Here is a 27,103-nt window from a genome sequence, read left to right as displayed (position 1 = left end):
CCTCGCATTTGGCGGCGTTAACTTTGTACCCTGAGAGACGAGAGAACGTGCGGAGGGTATCGTAGAGATTCGGGAGCGAAACGAGGGGGTTGGTGATGGTGAGGAGAATGTCGTCTGCAAAGAGGCTCAGCTTGTATTGAGTGTCGAGAACCGCGATGCCCGTGATGTCGGGATGTTGCCTGATAGCTGCGGCCAGGGGCTCGATACACAAGGCAAACAGGAGCGGCGAGAGAGGACACCCCTGCCTCGTTCCATTGCGTATGGTGATGGTCGACGACTCACAACCCATCAAGGCTACAGTAGCAGACGGGTGACAGTAGAGAGCCCGGGTTCCCTGGATGAACCCCTCCCCAAGGCCAAATCTCCGCAAGACTGCCCACATGTAGGTCCAGTCAACCCTGTCGAAGGCCTTTTCCGCGTCCAATGCCAACAACATGGAATCCTGACGGGAGAGCCGAGCTGTTTCAATGAGGTCAACTGTGCGTCGAATATTGTCCGGAGCCTCCCTGCCCGGGATGAAACCCACTTGATCTGGGTGAATCAGCACCGGAATGATCGACCCCAGTCTGGTCGCCAGCAGCTTGGCATAGAGCTTGATGTCGGCATTGATGAGGGAGATGGGGCGATAACTGCCACAGTTGGCAGGGTCTTTGCCCTCCTTGTGGATGACGATGATCTTGGCCCGCAACATCTCACCAGACGGGGGGGTCCCCGACAGAAAACCATCGAAGAGCCGGAGCAGACGAGGCACAAGAAGCGACTGGAACTTTTTATAGTAGGACCCCGGGAGGCCATCCGGGCCCGGAGCTTTAGAGGGCTTTATTGAAGACAGGGCGGCACGGACCTCCTCCTCGGTGAAAGGGCTACACAGCGAGGTGACATGCTGCCGGGGCAGAGATGGCAAAGGAAGAGAGTCTAGAAAGCGAAGCAGGTGATCAGGAGAGCGAGCATTCTCCGGGGCTTTGGTGCCGTCGTAGAGGTCTTGATAGAATAAAGCGAATTGGTTGGCTATGTCCGTCGGGTGAACCCAGGAATGCTGATTGGCGTCAACAATCCTGGAAATGTTCTGCGCTTTCCTTTGCGCCCTGAGACGCCTGGCTAGCATCGCGTCTGGTTTGTTGGCCTTTTCAAAAAATGTGTGTTTGGTGGTGTTGAGAGAGTGCAGGACCCGTTTGCTGAGGAGCAGGTTAATTTCACCCTTCAGTTGTATCATATCGTGGAGGACCTTGGCATCCAGCGTACTCTTGTGGAGGGTTTCCAACACGGAGAGACGAGAGGTGAGAGAGTCCAAGGCTTCCTGATAGAGTTTCTTACGCCGGGCTGCGATGCGCAGAAAGGAGCCCCTAATGAATGCTTTATGAGTTTGCCATATGAGCAGCGGGTCCGCCTCAGGTGTCTCATTAAAATGGAAGAACTCCTCCAGGTCCCTATCAACCTCGCCCACCACCTGGGGATCAGTAAGAAGGAATTCATCGAGGCGCCACTGCCCCCGACCTGCAGGAGCGTCCGTGAGGCGGAGGGTACACTCCACCGCTCCATGGTCGGACCAGGTAATGGGATGTAACGTCGCCGATCCCACCGAGTTGGCCAAGGATTGGCCCAGAAAAACGTAATCGATCCTGGAATAGGACTGGTGGGGATGGGAGTAGAAGGTGTAGTCCAGGGCTTTCGGATGGAGAAGCCGCCAGATGTCCACTAAGGCAGCGGTCTTCGCGAAGTCTTTAAGGTGCTTAGAGTTAGGTGAAGGGCGCAGCAAGGGCGAGGGGCCCCTCCTGTCCAAAAGTGAGTCCCATAAGGTGTTGAAGTCCCCCCCTACTATGAGGCGGTGTTTCCGAAGCGGCAGAAGGAGGTCAGAAAGGTGCGTGTAGAAAGAGGCAGCAGACGTGGAAGGAGCGTAGACATTAAGTATGGCCGTAGGGTGGGAGTGCAGCAGGCCAGTCACCAGTAAATATCTGCCCCATTTATCAGCTGTGACCGAGTGGAGGTGGAAACTCAGGGAGGAGCGGAAGAAGATACCGACCCCATTTTTCTTCAGGGTAGGATGGGCGGCGTGGTGATGCGTGCGATAGTGCTTGCTCCAGTAAGACGGAAGATACGAAGACCGAAGATGCGTTTCCTGGAGTAGGATAATGTCCCCTCTATATCTCTGGTAGTATGACATGGCGAGGCGCCGCTTCTGCGGGGAGTTCAGGCCCTTAACGTTGTGGGAAATCACTGTGAGGTCACCCGCCATTCAGACGTGGAGAGTGTTGCCGACCAAGGAGAGCGCGAGGCAGCCGGCACTGGCGCACCCGGAACAAACATAAAAAAAAAAAAAAAAAAAAAAAAAAAAAAGGGGGAAGGGAGAGAGAGAGAGAGAGAGAGGAAGCAGAAGAAGGGAACAAAAAAACCAACGCACACATATGCAGGTAATCGTATATGTAGAAATGGTACAAGATATAGGAACAGGAAGGCATGAGAGCAGGCCACTAAGATGCAGCCGGATATATGGCAAACTGACCGGCGAGTCACCACACTGACTCGGCGACTGAGTCAAAGACCCAGATGTCAGGCCATCAAGAGACCAACGAAGGTCTCCAAGGGGTCTAGGCATGACAAACCACCAAAATGGAATCTCCTACCCTATAGCAATAAACAAAAAATAAACAAACAATCCCTCTACGAAACAATATAAACAAAATAACAGCGGCATCGTGCCAGCAAAGTGATGCAATTAAGGCAGCCATAAGAGGCCTCAATACGAATAAGTGGGCGAGAGGTGCGGTGTAGAGCCGTCACAGTGGCGGCAGAGAAGGCTCAGCAACCCGCAACATAGAGGCCTGTAGCGGCCGTGTGTATATGAAAAAAAAACATGAAACCGTGTGTGAGGAACATAAAACAAAACGCAAAACGGCGGACTTAGCGGTCCCAGAGTCCAGGTATGCCTCCCCGGCACAAAGACCCCAGCGTAGAACGGCGATGATCTAACGGCGACGGTCAGGCCGCCGGCAGGAAACCCCGGGAAGGCCCGCGGAGAAAGCCGGCAGACGTGGACGCCAGCAACCGAAGATCGCCGACGCAGGCCGCAGATCCGGGAGGACCGCAGACGGGAACACACGAGATCGGCGGGGGAGGCACCGGTAGAAGCCTGTCAAGTCCAGCGGAGCAAGTCAGGCCGGCGGACAAATCCGGGAGACGCGGCCCTGGAGACAGTCACACGTCATCCGAAGACGGGGTGGCAGAACAACACGGTGGCCGCGGAGAGAGCCAACGAAGATGCCACGGGTGCTCCACGTCAGACAGCAGCAAGGTCGTCGGCAGGGGCCCGGACGTTGCGCCTCTGCGGGGCCGGGGGGACGACAAGCCACTCACCCTCACGATGGGGGCCAGGATCCTGGCGGCTTCTCTTGCGGCCGGTAGAGAGGGCGGGAAGTCCCAGGTCCTGGAGCAAGAGGTCAGCGTCCGCCATCAATTTAATGGAGCGCGACACATCTCCACGGGCCACCTGGAGGGCAAAAGGAAACCGCCAACGGTAGGGCACGCCATGAGAGCGGAGGTGATCCGTGAGAGGCCGGAGGGCCTTGCGCCGTAATAAAGTCCTCGGAGACAAGTCCGCATAGACCTGGACCTCCAAGTTGTCTATCCTCAGGGTAGCAGATCGCGCCGCCTTCATCAGGGACTCCCGGTGGGCGAAGTCCCTGAGCTTGACCACGATGTCACGCGGCCGATCCCCAGGCTTGGGCTTCGGCCGAAGAGCCCGGTGGGCCCGATCGACGGTGATCTCCTCTGCGGGGGTGTGAGGCAGCAGTTGGGTGAAAACTTGATGCAAGACCGCAGGTATATCTTGTGAAGACTCCGGGACCCCACGTAAGCGGAAATTTGCCCTCCTCGAGCGGTTCTCGAGGTCCTCCTGCGCATCGTGCAAGGTAAGTACCTCTTGTTGAAGAGCGGCCACCTCAGATTCCAGCCGGTGATGGTCATGCTGAATGGTGGATTGCGTGCGCTCGAGTGCATCGGTTCGGGAGCCAATTTCAGCCACATCCCTCGTCAATTCACGGAGCTCGTTATGGATGTGGTCCATGAGGTCCTGCTTGACGGAAAGAACGAGGTCCTTCAACTCATCCACATCGCGCCTCGTACATGGCGTGACCGGGTCCGCGGCAGAGGGGCCCGCAGGCTCCATGGCGGACAGCGCGGGAAACACAGAGTCGGGAGCTTTTCTCTGAAAAATGGCAGGCACCGACTTCTTCTTTGCGGGTTTGCGGGTGCTGCCAGGCATGCCTGGGCTGTCAGCAGTCAGGTAGCGCGGCGATGTAGAGGGATTGAGCCGAAAAACGTGCGAAGTTTAGGGCATTGTGGAGGAGCAAGTTCACTGCACGTCCATCTTGAAGCTCGGTCAGCCCCGCCCCCGAAATTATATTTTTTTATTTGCCAATTACTTTTTACAACATTCAGAGAAATAATGAACAGGATGAAATACAGAACATTTTGTAGGATGAAATATTAATTAGGATTATTTATACAGCCAGAGAGTATATAATATATAATATGAGGAATATACAGGGATATAACGGGTTATAAGGACGGGATTAGTTATACGGCCGGAGATTATATAATATATAATATGAGCAATATACAGGATATAACGGGTTATAAGGACGGGATTAGTTATACGGCTGGAGATTATATAATAAATAATCTGAGGAATATACAGGATATAACGGGTTATAAGAACGGGATTAGTTATACGTCCGGAGAGTATATAATATATAATATGAGGAATATACAGGGATATAACGGGTTATAAGGACGGGATTAGTTATACGGCCGGAGAGTATATAATATATAACATGAGGAATATACAGGGATATAACGGGTTATAAGGACGGGATTAGTTATACGGCCGGAGAGTATATAATATATAATATGAGGAATATACAGGATATAACGGGTTATAAGGACGGGATTAGTTATATGGCCGGAGAGTATATAATATGAGGAATATACAGGGATATAACGAGTTATAAGGACGGGATTAGTTATACGGGACGGAGAGTATATAATATGAAGAATATACAGGGATATAACGAGTTATAAGGACGGGATTAGTTATACGGCCGGAAAGTATATAATATGAGGAATATACAGGGATATAACGGGTTATAAGGACGGGATTAGTTATACGGGACGGAGAGTATATAATATATACTATGAGGAATATACAGGGATATAACGGGTCATAAGGACGGGATTAGTTATACGGCCGGAGAGTTTATAATATATATTATCAGGAATATACAGGATATAACGGGTTATAAGGACGGGATTAGTTATAAGGCCGGAGAGTATATAATATATAATATGAGGAATATACAGGGATATAACGGGTTATAAGGACGGGATTAGTTATACGGCCGGAGAGTATATAATATATAATATGAGGAATATACAGGGATATAACGGGTTATAAGGACGGGATTAGTTATACAGCCGGAGAGTATATAATATATAATATGAGGAATATACAGGGATATAACGGGTTATAAGGACGGGATTAGTTAGAGGTTGTTGTTCCAGTGAGAAATCAGAGGCTATTTTTGAGTCAAGAAGGAATTTTTCCCCTTTTTGAGGCATAATTGGAAATCGCATAAACAGTGAGGGGTAATTGATGAGCTTTGTGTCTTCTTCCAACCCAAATTACTAAATAACCATTGACAATTAAAAAAAGCAGCAACCATTTATGGGGACTCTTAAGATTACAGCTCCGATCTTTCATTATCTGCTGGGGTATTTTGCCTATAGGCCATATTCCGTTTTCTCCATAAACCGTGGCTTTAAGCAGCAGAAAGATTCCAGATGGTTTAAAACGATCTTTAGACGTTGCCCAACCTTTTGATTTGGACGGTCGCGTTAATTGCTGGAGAAGTCCTGTAGCTTTAAACTTTTAACAAGCTTATAACAGACATATGGTCACAACGTGAGATCGGGTACACCGAGTCCAAATGTTTCTTTGGATTCTATTAGGATACATTGTACTATATTTTAACAGAATTGGATACAATTGACCTTCAGGCTGGGATTTTCTTATTTAATTTTTTTTTTTAAATCAGAGCTATTTTTAATTTAGTACAACGCATCAGTAACATATAAAAGAATATAAAAGGAAAACCCTCCTGAAGGCCACAATGTTAAAAGGTCATTAGTTAGACGCACATTATTTTTTTTTTTAATGTTTCAGGAAAATACGATTTATAGCGATTTATAACGACGTCAACCTGAGCAGATTTCATACTATCCATTACACAGAGCCATGTCAGTCCATTTTGCAAAATAAGCTCACTGGGACGGCCCCCCGTAGTTTATCTTACCTTTAGGCCAAGTACATACACTGACAACATGCTTTATGAGATAATCTCATGGATTTGTTTTTTAGTTATACCCTTTTTTGGCGAACGTGAATTAAACTATTTCAAATTTTGTGAATTTTGGTGAATTTGGTATCATCTGAAAGATAATAAGCTGCGCTTGGTCAAGATGAAAGACTGTAGCCTTGGTGTTCTAAATCCCAGTTAATTGAGAGAAAGTGAAAGAGAAAAAAGAGAGAAGGAAAGAGAAAAAAAGAGACAAGGAAAGAGGGAAAAAAAGAGAAGAAAAGAGGAAAAAAGAGAGGGAAAGAGGAAAAAGAGGGAAAGAGGAAAAAAGAGAGGGAAAGAGGAAAAAGAAGGAAAGAGGAAAAAGAGAGAAGGAAAGGAAAAAAGAAAAGGAAAGAGGAAAAAAAGAGAGAAGGAAAGAGGAAAAAAAAGAAGAGGGGAAAAAAGAGAAGGAAAGAGGAAAAAAGAGAAAAAGAGAAGGAAAGAGAGCAGGGGGGAGAAAAGAGTCAAAGAGAGAAATAGGAAAAGAGATGGAGGGGAGAGAGTGATAAAAATGCAGTGACACGTCTCTATATTTATCTTTTCTAATCAGTTATTTGATGTGCGTTATTCACTTTATTATTATTTTATGAATTATTCAATTATCTTAATCTTAGCTTTACATTTCTAGATTAGATTTAAGGAAAGCCTTATCTCCTTATTTTTGTTGAGAGAGAGAGAAAGGAATGCCGTTATATTAGGGACCTTTACAGGGTAGGATTATAAAAACAATATACGTATAAGCTATATAAGATAATTTTTAGATTTATGCTTAAAATTTCCATCGGGAGCTAGCGAGTTTAATGTAGGTGAGTGGCCTGACTCAACACTTAAAAGAAGGAAAGGAAGGTGTTAAAAGGAGGAAGTTGTGTTATGGGGGGTTTAAAAAGAATAGTTCAAAATTATAACATTTGGGAACTGAGAATTAAAAGCAGAACCTATATAAGCTATTTCTATATGTTCACAATCCCTGGTTTAGCCATCTGACCACAGAAAACCATATGTTATATACATGTGGCACCATCCGACTTCTGTATTATGCCACACAAGTCTTTTGTACACACGTCAAAGCAAAAGATCAGCGCATACCCAGTAAATACTAATTTAAAAGCCCCCTATATGAGACATAAATATTGGGAATTCCGACACACTATATGGCTCATATATCGCTTAGCCCACCACTACATCAAATGGGACTGTACTACATTTTAACTCGAAAAGAAGCAATTTAAAGCCTTCTCTGGGCACCATTAATGAGGTCTCTGTAGGTCAGGAGGTTAAACACTTATATGGTTTTGAAGAGTTCCCGAGACTGATACTTTTTAGCTTCACCTTAACAGGAGAAGAGAGAGAATGAGAGAAAGGAAAAACAAAGTAAAGAGAGAATGAGACAAAGAGAAAAATGAGTAAAGATAATGAGAGAAAGAAAAAACGGGGAAAGAAAAAAACAAGAGAAAGAAAAAACGGGGAAAGAAAATGAGAAAAAAGTCAGACAGAGAGAGCAAGAGACAGAAAGAAATAGGGAGAGCGAGAGAGGAAGAAAGAGGGAGGAAGAAAGAGGGAGAGTGAGAGAGGAAGAAAGAGGGAGGAAGAAAGAGGGAGAGTGAGAGAGGAAGAAAGAGGGAGGAAGAAAGAGGGAGAGAGAGAGAGGGAGAGAGGGAGAGAGAGAGCAAGACATGTTATGTTTCAAACCAAACTTTGCATGAAATTAAAATTTTCAAACTGCCCGTTAATCTCTTTCAGGCCACTTGGTAAATCTCAGCGCTGGCCTTTTACAGAGGAAACTTAATTAAAGCAAAAAAGAGTGTCAGTCTGCGGTGCAGGATTCAAAATCATTGGCACAATTTTTTCTAGACAATTTAATAACAATAAAAATGTTCAATAATTAAAAAAAGTGTTATTAAAACTGCATTCCTGATTCCAGATAAATCGTGATTCATATTCTCGGGAGTGCAGATCGTTTCGGTTAACTTAATACACGTGGAGCTGACGGAAGACCTTTTGGTTAATGAGCCAAATCCTCATTTAATCCAATTTATTATTTGATCATTTTATTATACATGTAACGTCCCAGATTTACAATTAAAACGTAGAGGAGTGCGTTATTAGAATAAAAACGAAAGATATCAATTGGTCGATTTGACCATTTTAAGGCACATACTGCCATATTATATTATTATTTATTGGTAAATTTTTTGGGGCTGTAGAGCCCTGAAATTGCTTTTCTAAAATTGCATTCGTTTCTAGTATATGCTATAAGGCTTGCATATGTTTAAACTACTTTACTGAGAGGGTGGTAGATAAGTGGAACGGCCTCCCGGCAGAAGTGGTAGAGGCTAATACAGTGAGGGAATTGAAACATGCATGGGATAGGCGTACGGCTTCTGAAAGCGACATCCTCAGCTGACATGTTAGTCAAGGAGTGCCAGTGGTCTGTGGCAGCCGTGCCTGTTCTCTGTTAAATATTTGACCATCCTGGGCAATAATTGGTGTTTCAGTAGCGTAAATAAACACTCGACGCAGATAATGATGGAGCGAAACTCTGATCTCGTTATTTAACCATTTGCTGCTCTCTGTATTTTCCCTTCACATATTTCGAGTCTTAATTCCGACATTCTATGATAAATGGAATATATAATACAGATTACCCCGGGGGGTGGGGGCGTTATTACTGTCTATCGCATATATTCATACCTGGGTACTTTCTAAATAAGCGGACCCCTGAGACTCTAGAGATATTAACCCTTTAATAGGCCATCGTGAAGATTCTATGTAGCGACTCACCAAATGTGTCCCCCCCCCCCCCAAATGGCTCTATTACCGGCCCTCACGGTAATCTCGATTTGTCATTCTTTAAAGATAGACTTAATTGAGTCACCTGCATTCAAGCAGGGATATCAACCACAACATACTGGGAGCAAAAGCACCAACTGGGAGTCTTACATGCAAACCTGGGAACTCTCAGCCCACTTCCCCCATTGGTGGGATGACCATGATGTCAGCGGGACCTCATACCCGCCCCCACAAGGGGGACTCCGGGTAAGTTCCCAGATATGCTTATACATGATCATAGCAGGTAGAATATAGAGAAGGAATCGGCTCCAGACTGTGTGACCCTGAGAATCTGCCCCTTCATCCTGAGAATGGGGCAAAAACCCCATAAACCATAAACATTATACTGTAGCTATTTGTTTATACTTCCAATATACCGTTTATTACCAGATTATATTTTATGATTTATTAATGAAAATTCCCCTCTGATTCTTAAAATATATAATAATAATATTATAATATAATATTATATAATATTTTAATATATTATAATATTATATAATAACAATAATAATAATAATAATAATAAAGTGATGATCGACATGGAAATAATCAATTAGTAAAAGTCTGACCTGAATATACAAAGAATTATCATTGCAGCGGTGAGGGAGATAAGAGACAGGCTGTGTCCGATGGTGTATCCGGTCCGTATAATTCCAAAGAATGCGGTCTGTGCGAGAGAACACGAGAAGTTACTATTATTATAAACATATAGCAACATGTACACAAGACAGCCCTAAAAGTCACAATAATGTGCGTAGAAAAAGCAGAAAAAGTGTTAAAAATTAAATTGTGTCAATGAAAACACATTCTTCTTCTAAATGCCTGCAATACCTCCCTAACATCTCTGTTTAATTTATCCAGTCCCTCTTTGCCACCCGGCAGCAGTAAACTAAACTATGTGATTTTCTCTAAATATTTCACTTAGTTACATAAACAGCTATCAATAAATTACAAAATCCCCCCACCCCGGCCACGCCTCTAACCACACCCCCTAAAATAAATCTGGCCATTGGAATTGTTGGGCGGTTTGATAATTTATGCGGTAAGAGGTATACGAGTTGGGGGTTTGTAGAAAATATAGATCTTTAATAACCAAAATAAACCAAATTTTTATTTTAAGATTTTTTAAGAATTATTAAATTAAAAATGTGATTATTTTCGATTGACAAAGTATTAAAGTGAGAGTTTTCTTTAATAATATCTTGCTTTAGTTCTGGGCATTTCATTTTTTATTTTTTCAAATTATGTGCAGTAAATAAAAGCCCTCTTCAGTTTCTTTAATTTAATTTTCATATAAGGAGTAAATATATTATATCATATTTTTTTTTTTTAATGCACCGAAAACATTGTCCGAAATATTTTGAACAGAATAAATGGAAAAATTTTAAATTGAAAAAGCAATACATTTCAAGGCTTTGGCAGGAATTATATATCATTTATTTCTTCCCAGTAAAAAATAGGCTATCAAAAAAAAATATAATAATAATAATAATTAAAAAAACCCCAGATAAACTAATGTGTGCGCAGCTTCGCTTTCAGCCTGTTCAGTTTGAAGCGGACATCACTGGGGCGTCTTTGTTAACATTATTGCTTTGGAAATTTTAATTTAAACATAAAATAGTATTTTCCCTTTACCAAGCCTGGGTTGGTGTAATGGGTGGAAAAACACAGAAAAACAACTTCATTTCCCATTTCTATATTTATAAAAAAAAACAAAAAAAAAAACTATAAAATGGTATAGCTGCTAACAGTGCAGAATTTCCCCAAGCAGTCTTGACAAGGGGGCTCATGTCCTGGCTGATGGTTAATTTGGCAGAACGTTGGCGAGCGAGAAGCAGCTATTCGCGACTACATGCAGGTAAGGCCACTTTTCGTATAGATATCCTAGATAGAAGTAGATTATCAGAGGCTAAGATGTTTTACTTTAATGAAAGGCTGGTAGATAACTGGACCAGCCTTCCGGCAGAAGTGGTAGAGGGTAATACAGTGAGGGGATTTAAACATGCATGGGATAGACATACGGCTCCTGAATCTAAGACGAGACCAACGACTGATTAGGGTTTGAGTCTTCACTCAATTGCTGTCAGTCATGTGATATTTTGGGTGACTTTCCCGGCTCAAACACCACACTGAGCTGATGCTTTATGGCAAAGCTAATGAAGTCTGTTCCTCCATAGACTTTCATTAGCCAGAGAGTCCTGCTGGGTGATTGAGACTGAGCCGTTCTATTGTTTCCCACAGGCAGTATGATAAGGAGTGGGGGTGTTTAGTAGATCGGGGGTCTGATAACAGAGTGAGAATCATACAAATGGCTGATATGCAGCTGCCTGAAAACATTATAATATGGGGCAAAAAACTACAACTTGGTGAAAAATAAGAGTCCAATATTTTTTTTTATTTTTTTTTTAATCGAATATGAGGAATAAAACATTTTTATTTAATCATTTTAGAAAGATGATGCCTAAACACTAATTAACATCTTCGTTTCTCGTGGTTCATTTGACATCACATCATCTTTTTTGTGATTTGTTTCCACTTAACGTCTCAGTGATTCGCTTTAAATTCTTACATTTTTAATAAAGTGCCAAGTACAAGGTCAAAATTGTCCAATGTTCTGCCTCTTCGGTCTCGTCGTCTCTATTGTGTTTGAATATCAGTAATAGGAAAGTAATGATTTCGAGACGGCACGTTGTATCAGCAGTAATTTCACCCCCATTGTCCTCGCTGAAAGCTCGGTCCCTTTCCTGACGATTTCTTCCCGTCTCAATTAGCGATCGAGCCCGAGACGTCCAGTAATTGTAATGAAAACGCCCCGTCAATGCAACAAAAAAGTCCCCCCGCCCTCCCGGGACGGCAGCGACCTGATTATGGATCTTAAAGGAAACGGTGTTCTGTATCATGGAATTTATAATCCCGAAAGCAGCTCTTACACCATATTTACTACTATACCTTTTTTTGGGGACTTGGAGGTAAATTTTAGGCCAGTCGGCATGTCCAGCCAAATGACAAAGGCTTTCTGATGCTTACAAACGTACCCAAACATGAACTGCATAAATAAGCTTATAGAAAGCTCTATTGTGGCCCTCGGTGGCCAATACTTGGTTTCCTTAACCAGAATACTTTCCGAGTGCCCCTGTTTAGTTTGACCAGTCCCACATCAGATGATCTCCCCTTCCTGCGAGAATCCAGGACTGTTGAGAGGTATGTATCCATTCAATGACATAGAAACATAGACTGTCGGCAGATCGGCCCCATTCGGCCCCCGTTCTCTTGCTGTAAAGACTCGTTGGTCTCGTCTTAGATTCAGGAGCCGTATGTCTATCCCGTGCCTGATTAACCCCTTCATTTCTCACAGGCTGATAGCCTGGACTCCACCTTGTCAGCGTTCCTTCCCTCTGATCGTCTGTGATGGAGCAACACCCGGGGGGCAGATAAACTGTTATATCACATGATCGGGCATTGCCTTTTGCGTCCAGAACAGGAGAGACTTGTCAGGGTCTGTCTAGACCAGACCTGGGCAAAGCACGGCCCGCGGGCCACATCCGGCCCGCTGAATAGCTCGGACCGGCCCGCAAAGAGTGTCCTGGTGACTCACCAATGAGTCCGGTGTCCCCCCCCGCCCCGGTCACTTACCTTAAACTCCTGTGTTGGAAGCGTTTGTCTCGGGTGCCGGCGCTTTACGCTGGGCGCCGGCATATGACGTCAGACGCCGGCGATCAGCAGTGAAGCGCCGGCACCCGAGACAAACGCCTCACGCTTCCAACACAGGAGTTTAAGGTAAGTGACCGGGGCGGGGGGGGAGATCCTGAGAAGGGGGGGTTAGGGAGTTAGAGGGGAGATACTGAGAAGGGGGGGTTAGGGAGTTAGAGGGGAGATACTGAGAAGGGGGGTTAGGGAGGGAGGTCTTACTGTGTGTGTGTGTCTTACTGTGTTTGTGTGTGTGTGTCTTACTGTGTGTGTATCTTACTGTGTCTGTGTGTGTCTCACTGTGTCTGTGTGTGTCTTACTGTGTCTGTGTGTGTCTTACTGTGTCTGTGTGTGTTTCACTGTGTCTGTGTGTGTTTCACTGTGTCTGTGTGTGTCTTACTGTGTCTGTGTGTGTCTCACTGTGTCTGTGTGTGTCTTACTGTGTCTGTGTGTGTCTTACTGTGTCTGTGTGTGTCTCACTGTGTCTGTGTGTGTCTTACTGTGTCTGTGTGTGTCTTACTGTGTCTGTGTGTGTCTCACTGTGTCTGTGTGTGTCTTACTGTGTCTGTGTGTGTCTTACTGTGTCTGTGTGTGTCTCACTGTGTCTGTGTGTGTCTTACTGTGTCTGTGTGTGTCTTACTGTGTCTGTGTGTGTCTCACTGTGTCTGTGTGTGTCTTACTGTGTCTGTGTGTGTCTCACTGTGTCTGTGTGTATCTTACTGTGTCTGTGTGTGTCTCACTGTGTCTGTGTGTGTCTTACTGTGTCTGTGTGTGTCTTACTGTGTCTGTGTGTGTCTCACTGTGTCTGTGTGTGTCTTACTGTGTCTGTGTGTGTCTTACTGCGTGTGTCTTACTGTGTTCATAGCTTATTCAGTTATTGTAATAAATATTTTAGCCCATTTTTTAGCTCAAAATATTTTTTCCTTTTTTTCTCCTCTAAAATCTAGGTGCGTCTTATCAGCAGGTGCGTCTTATAGAGCGAAAAATACGGTATGCACTCCGAAGCCTTGTTCATTTTGTTCACTTCTGTGCTGTGCTAATAGTTATTCAGGCCTTACTTATTCAAGCACCTCTACCAATGACGTAGGCTTGAATAACTTTATTAAACAGCACATAAGTTAACAAAATGGACAAGGCTTCGGAGTTTGTAGTTTGTAGAGGTCTGGCCCTCTAAAACCATTCCAATTTCTCATGTGGCCCCATGGGAAAATTAATTGCCCACCCCTGGTCTAGACACTGCTGGGATCTCCAATCGCAGCCCCTGCTGGCTGATCGCACACATTGCGATCAGCAATGCAAGGCAATGGAGCCCTGCTTGCTGACCATGGTGTGATCAGTGCAGAGGAGATTTGAGGGAAGAGATTGAGAAACAGCGTTCTCAAAAGTAATTTTTTTTATTAAATATTAATAAATAAAAAAAATATATACAGTGAGCTTAGTGATTAGTGAACAATGCGCCGCATGATGTTTTCTACGCGACAGACGTACCTGATCCGTTTGGCTGCTGTTCGGATTGAAACCACAGGTGAGCGCGTAGGGGCCGGGGTGCAGCTCTGTCCAACCTTGGTCAGTGCAGTTTCTGGACACGTTTGCTGCAGGAAAAAAGGTTTTAATGTTAATAGATTGTGTACCGGATGCCTGATCCGACCTGCAGCAACACACGAAAAACTGCAACCATCCATTCATCTAACAGCGTTAACATACTGATATATATTATATTTAACAGACATTATACAGAAATAACCCCCCAGGGCTGTATACAGTAATATAACCCCCAGGGCTGTATACAGTAATAACCCCCAGCGCTGTATACAGTAATATAACCCCCAGCGCTGTATACAGTAATATAACCCCCAGCGCTGTATACAGTAATATAACCCCCAGCACTGTATACAGTAATATAACCCCCAGCGCTGTATACAGTAATATAACCCCCAGCGCTGTATACAGTAATATAACCCCCAGCGCTGTATACAGTAATATAACCCCCAGCGCTGTATACAGTAATATAACCCCCAGTGAGGTGTACAGTAATCTTGGTCAGCACTGACAAAAAATGTAGTTTTATCTCATTTTGTCTCAATAAACTCCCTTTATCTGCAGACCTGGAAGCCGCCGTTGTAATCAGTCATGTGATATTTTGGATGACTATCCCTGTTGCAACTCCATGGATGGACAGGTCCTGGCATTCTTGCTAAGCGAGGATGAATTGAAAATGCTTGCATGTGAAGTAGAGGCATGATGGGTAAGAAGAAGGTGAGAAGAAGTTGAGAACATTGGGAGAACTTGAATAATGAGTTAAAAAAAAACCTCCGCTGGTTTCCATAATGTAGTTAATACTTAATGGACAAATATTATGTTTCTCTGTTTATTATATTCTGGGGTAAAACCATCGACGCTGACATTTTCCAAAACTGTTGTCAGATTTATCTTCTCAGCCTCCTTCCGAACAAAGTCGATATATATCCCTGGGGGAGGAAAAGAAAAAAGCAAACCAATGCATTCTAATGACCAGAGTTGTGTTTACCGTTATTCTGTGTTCTTGGCAAATATCATTCAATAAAATGAAGTTCTCCAACTCCCGTGGGGTCCTTCGCTGTCCAAAGCAGCATCTCATTTCATGTTTTTCACAAATCTCTTCGTGTGTTGGCAATCATCATCGATACAAATTAAGAACGTTTTTCTCTTGGTGGATTTTCAAAGAATGTGTTTATTTACGACCTTTGTCATTGCAACATAATAAAAAAATACCACTTTTTGAGCTTCTATTGGGTCGATAAAGCATTCTAACGGAGGAGGCAAACGGGTAGGAAGTGTGGAGAAAGCAAAGGACGCTTCCAAGTTGTCTCCGATGTAAGCCTTTGGAGAACTTTGACGAGGTTGGTGGTGGCCATCAAGAACCTCCTAAAGAGACATGTCATGTCTTCTACTAGGTATGGTCTAGTCTTCTGGATTGATAGACCATTCCAGGTGGTGGTGGCCATGGACAGAGAACATAACAGCAAGCCCTTTTCCCATCCATGGTTATCTCTTCATTTTGCATTTCTTGAGTTTGTTGGGGGTTTGTACGGATGGCCATTTTCCTAGGTTGTTGATGGGGATACAAGATCAATGTTCATCGGGCGGTCAAATCATACAGAGATAACTTCTTACAGAGGGATGGCCAATGAAAATCACCCAAAACAGCAAGTAAGAGAGGACCTTGTCCTCTCCTGACACAGTTAAAAGGTAAAAGTCTTGTACCAGACCGCTGGTTATTTAAAGTTACCCTCATCCCAGCTCATCAGGTATGATGTAGGGGGTCTCGATGACCATCTGCCCACTTGAGGGGGAGAGGTGATCCAACTGCAACACTATTCCGACTTACATTTACAATTTCACTAAACAGGACACGTCCCAGTTGACCAACACCACCAATGAACCTTAGGCTAGACATGAACTTTAAACGATACAAAAATATAAAAAAAAAATACATTTTCCGTTAATCTTAAAAAAAGAGACTTTCGACGGCTACATTCCCAGGCAACTCTCTCTCTCTGGATATACCCGCTAAGGCTTGAAGCTCCAGTCTAATTACATTTTAATGCTGATTGAGCATTAAAACCGGTAACCGCACAGCTGGGGTATGCCACTTCCACAAGATGCTGTAATTAAATATATATATATTTTTTTTTTAGCCTTTTGTAGCGGCGCTATTGGTTACAGCGGTCTGCGGGGGGTCTTTTTATATGTTCTACAGGTGCTGTGTACGCGCGCAGAAACACATTATTATTACGATCAATTTTTTGCCTACGATTAGGAACACAAATGCGAAGCAAGTAAGACTTGTGGAGATTTGCTTCTATCCGATGCCCCGGGCAATGTCTGACAATTGATTTGATGAAAAAAAAAGTAGGGACATCTATCTGGCGTCGTTACCTGCTGATCTTTACTGTGGAGAGGAAGGTTTTTTCTCTCTCTCTGTAATACTTAATTACATCACATGACATTTATTTATACAGCGCCGGCAGATTCTGTATTGTCGCCTTTCAACTCTTGGTTTTGCCTCCAGGAACCCCAACCTCTACCAGGTCCCCGATTCAAACAGTGAGCTTAATGGGACTGAACGGACTGAGCACCATTATTTAGTCTGAGCTAGCCATAAAAGCCATAAAGTGATATTGAGGTGCTGTGTTGTCACTTTAAAGGGGGGCCCTCTAGGTTTGACCAAGGGTCTCCAGATAAAGCCCGGTTTTCCGGGTCTCCAATTCACTATCTTCTTTCTCGATGCAGGGTGAGTAGTGGTTAGCCACTCCCACTCCCCGCCCACTCCAAACTGTTGGGAGCTAGCCCTGCCCCCTTGTGAAACCACTCCCCCAGAAGAGAGAGCTCTGGATAGCCTGCCAGGGGAACTCCCCAGATATAAGTTTTCATTAACTCAGCCCTAAACCACAGCATCGCCAGCCATCAGTCGTTGGTCTCGTCTTAGATTCAGGAGCCGTATGTCTATCCCATGCATGTTTAATACCCCTCGCTGTATTACCCTCTACCACTTCTGCTGGGAGGCTGTTCCACTCATCTACCACCCTCTCAGTAGCGTAAAACTTCCTACCGTTACAATTAGCATAGAGAATATTCAATCATTAAGCATTATTCTGTGTTATCCCTTCCGGCGTCTTTATTTAAAGATTATTAAAAGGTCGTATTCCCGAATGTCTAAAAAGCAAAACTGTTTACAAAAGGAACACGCGCTCCGCACGCATGCTATGGATCCTGTGACATTTTACATGTCAAGCCGTGTCAGCGTCTATTAAACATGGCAGATTGCAGCTGCTTGGCTTTGCCCTTTACGGTTCCGGCGACAAACAAAAAAACACAGTATAGAAAAGTATAGAAAGCCATGCAGTCATTTTAACTCTTCTTGTGCCACACAGCTGGCCCCTTCAGAAGCCAGATATATACAGTAGATACTCCTTGCTATAGGAAGAAGCGCACTGTAGGCATGGAATACATGTTTCTCCAGACATTGCACCCTCCAGAGTACCTGCGTTTATGGGTTATGTCTCCGACGACAGGCAAATCATTCTGGGTGAGGATCATAGGAATTGTAGTCCTATGAACTAAAACAAACTATAGAAACCTTTTTGTCACAGCCTCCAATCTTTGCAAATAAAAAAAATTAAAAAAATAAAATATATATAGTTACAGGAAGGGGAGCGCATGCACTAAAAGAAATAAAAGGCATAAACATTCAGATTCCTGGGCTGCAGCTAGAATAATAATGACCACAAAACAAAGCAAATATTCGGCGCATACCCATTTAAAAAACACCTGATGCACACAGGGCAAATCTGGAGAAATGAGATAGGACTCGCCAAACTTGGGGTACTTTGACGCAGCGGCGGGCGAATCGATATGTGGCCGTATATGCGACGGAATCCCCCAATATTTATGCCACAGATAGGTGGTATTAGAGTACCGGTCGAGAGAGAGAGAGAGAGAGAGAGAGAGAGAAAAGAAAGAAAAAAAGGAAGAAAAAAAAAGACGAATGAAAGAAAAAAAGAGAAAGAAAGACCTTACTATAATCTAAACTATAGGTTTGTATGTTTAAAAATAAACCCCAAAAATCCTGTTTATGCCGCTGTAGCTCTGATCATTCAATCCCATTAACCAATTAAGTGTCAGATCGGTGACTTTTTTCCCCTTTAAAACCTGACTTTAGACGAATGCTGATGAGTCCATTTATTTTTGCTGAGCAGAACGTTCCACTTATACTTTCCAGGGAAACAGGTCGCAACTCTTAAAGGAGTCGTGAATGTTTAAAGGGCTATTACGCATAAGTTAAAGAGGCGTGATAAACGAACGGAGGATAAAGTCACGATCACAGCGAAAAATGTGAAAGTGTGAAATACAAATAAAATTCAACCCCTCACCATATATATAAAACACAGACTCTGCCGGCCCCATCTGGTCGCCCGTTTCTCCTGCTGTAAAGACTCAAACCTTAACCAGTCGTTGATCTCGTCTTAGATTCAGGAGCCGTATGCCTATCCCATGCGTGTTTAAATCCCCTCACTGTATTACCCTCTACCACTTCTGCTGGGAGGCTGCTCCACTTACCTACCCCCCCTTCTCAGTAAAGTAAAACCGAAGGAAAAAAGTGATAGGTTTTGATTGCACGCTATGAATGCAAAGGGTTAATCCTATTTAAATCTAAATTCTTTGTGTTCCACTTCCAATGTGTTCATCCTGTCACTGCGAATTAATTTCAGACTCTTGACATGCGCCTCTCTCTCCTGCAAAATACGAGGGCTTTTTAGGTTGTTTTTTTTTTTTTTTCTTAAAATAAAATAATTTTCTCTATTTTTGAACTTTAAAACTTGAGTTACAACACTTCCTGCTAGACTACGTTACTTTGCCAAAAGCTAAACTTACAAAAAAAAGAAAAAGGAAGATAAACTAGGTCAGGTTAACTGCACTGAAACTGAATCCGAGTCATATTCCGGGAGGATAATAATTATTCCGATCAGGGCCGGTCCTAGACCAAGTCTCCCCCCAGGCAAGAATATAGTAGGATCGAGCGGTGAAGAAGCTGCACAGAGTAGGGGGCATCACACCCCGGCACAGGTAGTAATTGCTCTGCCCCCTACTCTGTACAGCTTCTTCACTGCTCAATGCTCTGCTCTCTGCATGTCGCTCCGCGGACCACCTTCCTGACTCATACAGACTAACACTATATGCAACCACACTCACTCACTCTAACACCACACACCAACACATTCTAACACTCAAACAATGCACTTGAACACACACACTCTGTAACAATGTACAGTGACACTAACACTGTATACCGACATCGCCCCATATGCACTCACGCTAACACCCCAGCCACACCTCTAACCACACCCTCTAATACAAAAGTGCCTCTCTTTGGCCAATTAAAATTTTCGGAGCATTGGAAACCATGCCATACATAATAAGCATAACATATAGAATATATAATTCACGAACAGCACCAAAACAAGTTAGCCAATAGGTCACTAAGAGGTTGATGACCAAGATCATAGAACCGATCCGACGGTTATTTCTATCCAGGTACAGAAACCCAACGTTTTCTCCGTTCGCCTAAAGCTCCCTCGCTGAACACGGAGTCTCAATTAATCTCAATAGAAAGCAGCGCTAGACACCAAAAGATTCGTTACAATAACTCAGAGCTGCCAGAGACAATCCTTTGATTAGGTTGGCCTACTGGCCTGCAGGAAAAGAAGAACAGGGTTATCATCAAAGGCAGGAAAACGTTGGATATTTGGGGATTTCTACACTAGAGGCTCCGGTAACAGGAGGAATTCTGGGTAAATAAAAAGATATAATTGGAGGCCAAACGGACTTCTGCATCTCTATAGCTGATCCATTTATTGGGAAGATGCAATAAACACGCAGTTGAACTTCCTTTGATGCAGCCTGTTAGCTCAACTGCTTGATATAAATTCATAAAGGTGACTGCGCATGTGGGGGCTAGAGTTGCCGTAGGCTTGCATGGTGGAGCTCTTGCGTTAAAACAACGCCGGGGTTTATTATGTGGCTTTGACAGACGTTTGGGTTTATGAACCCAAATCATGTCCATTACATTAGGTAGTAACCCCTTCGTCTTCATACCCGGGAACTTTCAGCCTCCGGGTACCCAGAGCCCAAAGGGGGCCCAGGGAGATTGAGCGTTATACATGACCCACCATATCATTAGTGGTCCAGGGGGTTCCTTTAGGATATTTGGAAAGGGGAATCAAGGTTGAGCCAAGGCTGGGGAGGGAACAACCTCAGCCGCTTCATTTAGTTGATGTGGGGGTATCACGAACCATCAGGTATAATATATAAGTGGGCTTCTGCATGAGACAGCTTGACAGTTAGTGAACTAGAATTCTGGATGTCAGCCAGCAAGCACCTCTATCTTCATGCAATTGAGTTACTGCTTAATTAATTAGGCCAAGCAGTATGTTGTTATTAAACGTACGAAGCTTTTACAAACTATCGAATAACAATGCTTCGTGATCAAGCTGAGGGCATTATTATGTCATTCAATAAATCTTGAGGACGGCGTGAGCCGAGTCCATGCACAGAACGATAAATTAGAACAAATCCATACGACCAGAGCCTGGCAACTACAAATAAACTTCATTAGGACGTCTGTATTATGTGATTTTATTTCAAAAGACCTATAAACAGAAATATCGACTATTGTTCTCAGGGCCACGAGGCACGTTCTATGCCACATGCATTTGGTAAAAATAAGTAAATAAGGCAATTTACTTAAAAGACAAAACAAATCTGCGTAAGAGTTTATTTTACTTTGGCCCCGTGTGCAAAAACTCTCGTTTAATTCAATGCTTTCAGAACCTGAATACAAAGTAACCTTTGCCAAAGTTCCTGCTTACAAACCATTTCTTCGATTTTCCGCCCATAATATTTTCCTGTATTAGGTACGGCCTTAATAATTGAATAAAGTACGAAAGGTGACATAAAACAGACATATTTCTATCTCGGTTCCTCGGCTCAAAGCGGGGGAACTCCTCGGTTCTCTCTGGGCAGGGCGAGCGAAGAATTGTAAGACGTGAAACGTTCCGGTGAAAGATTTCCTGGTAGAGCCGTGAAGGTCCAGCGCGTTTCTCAGTCATTGTCCTCCCCCCGCTGTTTTTTGTTTGGAATTCAAGGAAAAAGTGGGTATTGTTGGTGGAATAATAGCCCCTCAACAACCCCTCCGCTGTAATTTCTGTTGTCTATGTTAATACGCCAAGAGCGTAACGGGATGGAAGACAGGAACGCGTCAGGAGGTATCTGTGCTTTTGAGAGTCTAGATACATAGAAACCAAAAAGTTGCATGTGGCCCTGAGCTGCTCAATGCAGCACGGACAGGGATACAACTGTGCGAAACCCCTTGCCACCTCCTCTGCCTTCTGTTGCCACCTTACATCTTGTTCTTCAGACCTTCAGGATTCTATAGAAACACAGAACCTGCCGGGAGATCGGCCCCATTCGGCCCCCCGTCTAGTCTGCCCGTTTCTCCTGCTGTAACGACTCAAACCTTAATCAGTCGTTGGTCTCGTCTTAGATTCAGGAGCCGTTTGTCTATCCCATGCATGTTTAATACCCTCACTGTATTACCCTCTACCACTTCCGCTGGAAGTAGGCTTCTGCTGCCTCTGACCCTCATCAGAAGGTTGCGTTTTGCCCTTCCCACCTGTAAAACCTTGTCCAGTCTCACTCCCGCACTAACATTTTTAAGGAGTTATTGGCAGTCAAGCATGTGCTCATATGTGAGTGAATCTGTTTCTGCTACAACATAAAGAGACCCACCTTCTGTGTTGGTGAAGAAGTCAAAGTAATGAGGGCACTGCATCACCACGCTCTCCCCGACCTCCGCTGATGGCCAACAGGTTATGTTGTCCCACATTCTTTGACATCCTGAAAATTAAGGGAAAACATACAATATGTCAGAAAATCACACCCAATAGTATCTAGATCTGATGATCTCCACAACACAAACAAACCAATCAATTGCAAAGTCCATCCATGAACCTTTGGACCCGAAGCACCTCTTGTGTTGGGTGTTCTCGTTCGGGTTGGAGAAACTTCCTAGCTCTCTTATTTTGCACTAAAATGAGTAACGCTTTACATGTTTTAGTACATAACCTCTGCAGCGCGTCCTGGCCAACGTGGGCCATTCATCATGGTTTCTTTTATTGTCCATTTTCTAGATACTTCCTTTAGAACCTTAAAAAGCACAAGATTTATTCACTATGCCCAGATCCAAACAGCAATTATTTCCAGGCTGTTGGACAGCAATAAGTACGGCCATTTATCACCAAAGAGAACTTGGGAGAAAGCCGAGTTGAACGTGGTGGCATCTCAGGGACCCTGTTGAGTTTAGCATGCTCTGGGACAGACCTGGGCAAAGCACGGCCCGCGGGCCACATCCGGCCCGCTGAATAGCTCGGACCGGCCCGCAAAGAGTGTCCTGGTGACTCACCAATGAGTCCGGTGTCCCCCCCCGCCCCGGTCACTTACCTTAAACTCCTGTGTTGGAAGCGTTTGTCTCGGGTGCCGGCGCTTTACGCTGGGCGCCGGCATATGACGTCAGACGCCGGCGATCAGCAGTGAAGCGCCGGCACCCGAGACAAACGCCTCACGCTTCCAACACAGGAGTTTAAGGTAAGTGACCGGGGCGGGGGGGAGATCCTGAGAAGGGGGGGTTAGGGAGTTAGAGGGGAGATACTGAGAAGGGGGGGTTAGGGAGTTAGAGGGGAGATACTGAGAAGGGGGGTTAGGGAGGGAGGTCTTACTGTGTGTGTGTGTCTTACTGTGTTTGTGTGTGTGTGTCTTACTGTGTGTGTGTGTGTATCTTACTGTGTCTGTGTGTGTCTCACTGTGTCTGTGTGTGTCTTACTGTGTCTGTGTGTGTCTTACTGTGTCTGTGTGTGTCTCACTGTGTCTGTGTGTGTCTCACTGTGTCTGTGTGTGTCTTACTGTGTCTGTGTGTGTCTCACTGTGTCTGTGTGTGTCTCACTGTGTCTGTGTGTGTCTTACTGTGTCTGTGTGTGTCTCACTGTGTCTGTGTGTGTCTTACTGTGTCTGTGTGTGTCTCACTGTGTCTGTGTGTGTCTCACTGTGTCTGTGTGTATCTTACTGTGTCTGTGTGTGTCTCACTGTGTCTGTGTGTGTCTTACTGTGTCTGTGTGTGTCTTACTGTGTCTGTGTGTGTCTCACTGTGTCTGTGTGTGTCTTACTGTGTCTGTGTGTATCTTACTGTGTCTGTGTGTGTCTCACTGTGTCTGTGTGTGTCTCACTGTGTCTGTGTGTGTCTTACTGTGTCTGTGTGTGTCTTACTGCGTGTGTCTTACTGTGTTCATAGCTTATTCAGTTATTGTAATAAATATTTTAGCCCATTTTTTAGCTCAAAATATTTTTTCCTTTTTTTTCTCCTCTAAAATCTAGGTGCGTCTTATAGAGCGAAAAATACGGTATGCACTCCGAAGCCTTGTTCATTTTGTTCACTTCTGTGCTGTGCTAATAGTTATTCAGGCCTTACTTATTCAAGCACCTCTACCAATGACGTAGGCTTGAATAACTTTATTAAACAGCACATAAGTTAACAAAATGGACAAGGCTTCGGAGTTTGTAGTTTGTAGAGGTCTGGCCCTCTAAAATCATTCCAATTTCTCATGTGGCCCCATGGGAAAATTAATTGCCCACCCCTGCTCTGGGAGGACCTAATGGGGCATCTGCTGAGTTCCTTAAGGGTTCCGTTGCGGAATCAGCTCTGTAATGAAGTTAAAGTAGAGCCGAAAGAGCAGGGTTTCCAGCCGAACGTACCAAATTTTCTAGTTCAAGTATCCTTGTGTGGCCACCAAATCTGGGATAAGCGAACATCTCAACTATACGATTACAATGTAACAAGAAGGTAAATCTCCAAGTTCTTAGCAGCGTTAGGGTTTGGAGCTGTTAAATGTCTTGTATGACATCATCTAGAAGAATAACTCTGTGTGACTGATTTCACCCACCTTCCACAAAGCGAAAAACCCACATCTTCAATTAAATGGCAACTTTCACGTTTTGATGTAGTATATATCACTTCGAAAACTGCTTTTGTTGTTTAACCGTTCCTGTACTCCGGGAATCAAACAGTAAAACCTAAGCGCTACTATATCTTCAGTGGGATGTGCAAGTAAAACTTCACTTCCTCGGATAATCTAAATATGGAAGCTCAAGTGACCCTGGAAATTTGCGGAATGTCACTCAAAAGGACATTTTTGGATCCGTTTACATTCCATTTAAACTAAAAAAGAAAGCTCGTCTACTGGAGTAGAATGTTTTTTTTTTAATTATTATTTTGAGGGAAACCACGGATAAAAGGTTTGCTTGACTGTTCGGAAATGCATATTAAATACATAATAATAAATAATAACATTATTATTAATATTATTATTAATAATAATGACATTATTTATATAGAATCAACAATGTCCACTACTGGATCTGCTGATGGGATTGTGCTTGGCTGATTTGGGGCAGTGGTCATAAAAGCCAAAGCATCTTCTCCCCAGCCTTGACCAGCAAAGTGTTAAAGGGGCATTATGAGTGACCTTGGCAATAATTAAAAGGAATAAATTAAAATAGAAAATGAATAAATAAATATGTTCTTCAACTGGTGTCCAGTAGATACCCTAGTGCCATAGCCGATTAAAAAGGTTCTATGACTGCTTAATGGTGGCAGCTGGTCCCAAACTGGCCGGTGGGCAGCTGGTCGAAGCCCGGAGATGGATAGGCAGGGCCGCACGCCACGGCCCAATAAAAACATAGCATTCGTCCGCTTCTACACAGCTGTTGGCCGCGCTTTAGGCCATCAGACGGGCCTCTGGCCTTAAAGCGCCAGGGCTTCCCCATCGTCGACCAGTCCGGTCTTAGCGGCAACCAAATGGTTCTAACAATGTCCTTATGAAAACTATGACTCGTCAGGAGGTTAAGATATTGCGAAAGAAGTTAAAAAAAGTTAAAAGGGTCAGTTGAAGAAAAAAAAAAACAAAAGACCAAAACCAGCCCGTAAATTTTCCAGGATCAAGGTATAAAAAGCTTTTGCAGATCCCAGGTTTCGTGATAATAACCAGACATGAGCAGAAAATAGTCCGGCAAGGGGTTTATTTCTCTGTGGGAAGAGAATTCCTGTGTGTTTCCAGCACATACCTTCCTGAATTATTAACAACGAGCTGACCTGACGGACTACAAACAAATCACAGGGGCTGCGCTTCCTTATTTTATTGCATGCTCCGGGGTTCATTTGCTCTTAATTTACTATGTAAGAGCAGTCTAATAATTCCGAGGCGAACCTCTCTGCGCACCGGGTGATTAATAATTACAGATATTATTCGATCTTAAACGTCTCCTGGAAAAAGGAACTCTACGTCCTAGAAGGGATTTGGTCACCAAGATGGATAATACTTCAAAATGCTGACATATAGAAACAAAACCGTATACTGGAAACTTATAAGAATTACAAAACCATCGGCTCGGAGATCCTTAATGAACTTGAGCTTCATACACAATCATTCAAAAGTTTGGGGTCACTCGGTTGTTTCCATAGAACACAAGGATATTTCTGGCTGTAACATAATTGCAAAAAGGGCTTTTTAACGATCAATTAGCCTTTTAAACTTAAACTTGGATCAGCGAACACAACGTGCCATTGGAACACAGGAGTGATGGGAGTGATAAAGGGCCATTGGAACACAGGAGTGATGGGAGTGATAAAGGGTTATTGGAGCACAGGAGTGATGGGAGTGATAAAGGGCCGTTGGGACACAGGAGTGATGGGAGTGATAAAGGGCCATTGGAACACAGGAGTGATGGGGGTGATAAAGGGCCATTGGAACACAGGAGTGATGGGAGTGATAAAGGGCCACTGGAACATAGGAGTGATGGGAGTGATAAATCCACTTCATTCACTCCGCCGAATATTATCGCCATTTACGGCAATTATCAAAAACGCGTCACATTGGCTTGATCCGTTTTAGCCGTCAAACTCTCACGGACATTCTGATACTCGCACATTCCGTGTTTATACAATGCAATCTCTCAATGTTGGGTCTTTTCAGCACAAGTGTTTTCCTCCAGCAGAAACGCTCATTAATCAAAGGAAGGAAAAAGATGTTTATTTGGAATCATTTTTGGGCCACTAATAGGGAATGAGTCACCGACCCATTTATTTGGAATGCGCTACAATCGGCCCGTCGGACATTCTACTTTCTCAGGCAGCATAAACAAACAAGAACTGATAAAAACTCATAAGGGTCCGCACTTGACTTTAATGGATTAGACTGGAAGCGAACGGCTTGGAAATGGTATTTTAATTCCTTAGATACAATTTTTCCCATGCAGAGGGACGTTGAGGATCGCAGGTCCGTTACAGTCCTGCAAGGAGACATTTGCGGCTAATAACTAACTTTTATACCCATTTTAATGCCCCGCAGTCTGCATTTGGGGCTATAAGTATTATCACACGCAGAGTGAAAGTCCTTCTTGCTATATATATATACCACCCAACAGTCCAGGTTAGCTCCCCCGTACCCTGTTTGGGTAATAAGTGCCAGATTCTATATCCCACGTACAAACATCTCTATATTTTTTTTCTCTGATCTCCTAAGGTATTTTCCTCCATGTCAAGACGT

The 27,103-nt window shown here is 43.9% G+C and overlaps 1 protein-coding gene across 1 annotated transcript in view; it reads right to left on the bottom strand.

Moving 5' to 3' along the window:
• The window catches only part of LOC149278859 (vasoactive intestinal polypeptide receptor-like), a 57,385-nt gene that overhangs the window by 17,241 nt on the left and 13,041 nt on the right, over nt 1–27,103 (bottom strand). The window contains exons 3-5 of the mRNA XM_089501667.1: nt 22,239–22,346; nt 14,400–14,503; nt 9,794–9,891 (exon numbers count right to left, since the gene is read on the bottom strand). Of these exons, the coding sequence (XP_089357793.1) occupies nt 9,794–9,891; nt 14,400–14,503; nt 22,239–22,346 (310 nt within the window). The remainder of the gene's footprint in view (nt 1–9,793; nt 9,892–14,399; nt 14,504–22,238; nt 22,347–27,103) is intronic.

The sequence above is a fragment of the Sceloporus occidentalis genome, unplaced genomic scaffold (assembly GCF_023333645.1).
Source record: "Sceloporus occidentalis isolate IW3139 unplaced genomic scaffold, rSceOcc1.0.p SCAF_178, whole genome shotgun sequence".
NCBI classification, from domain to species: Eukaryota; Metazoa; Chordata; class Lepidosauria; order Squamata; family Phrynosomatidae; genus Sceloporus; species Sceloporus occidentalis.
The sequence above is the reverse complement of the archived record's forward strand: the minus strand, read 5'-3'. Positions and strand labels throughout refer to the sequence as shown.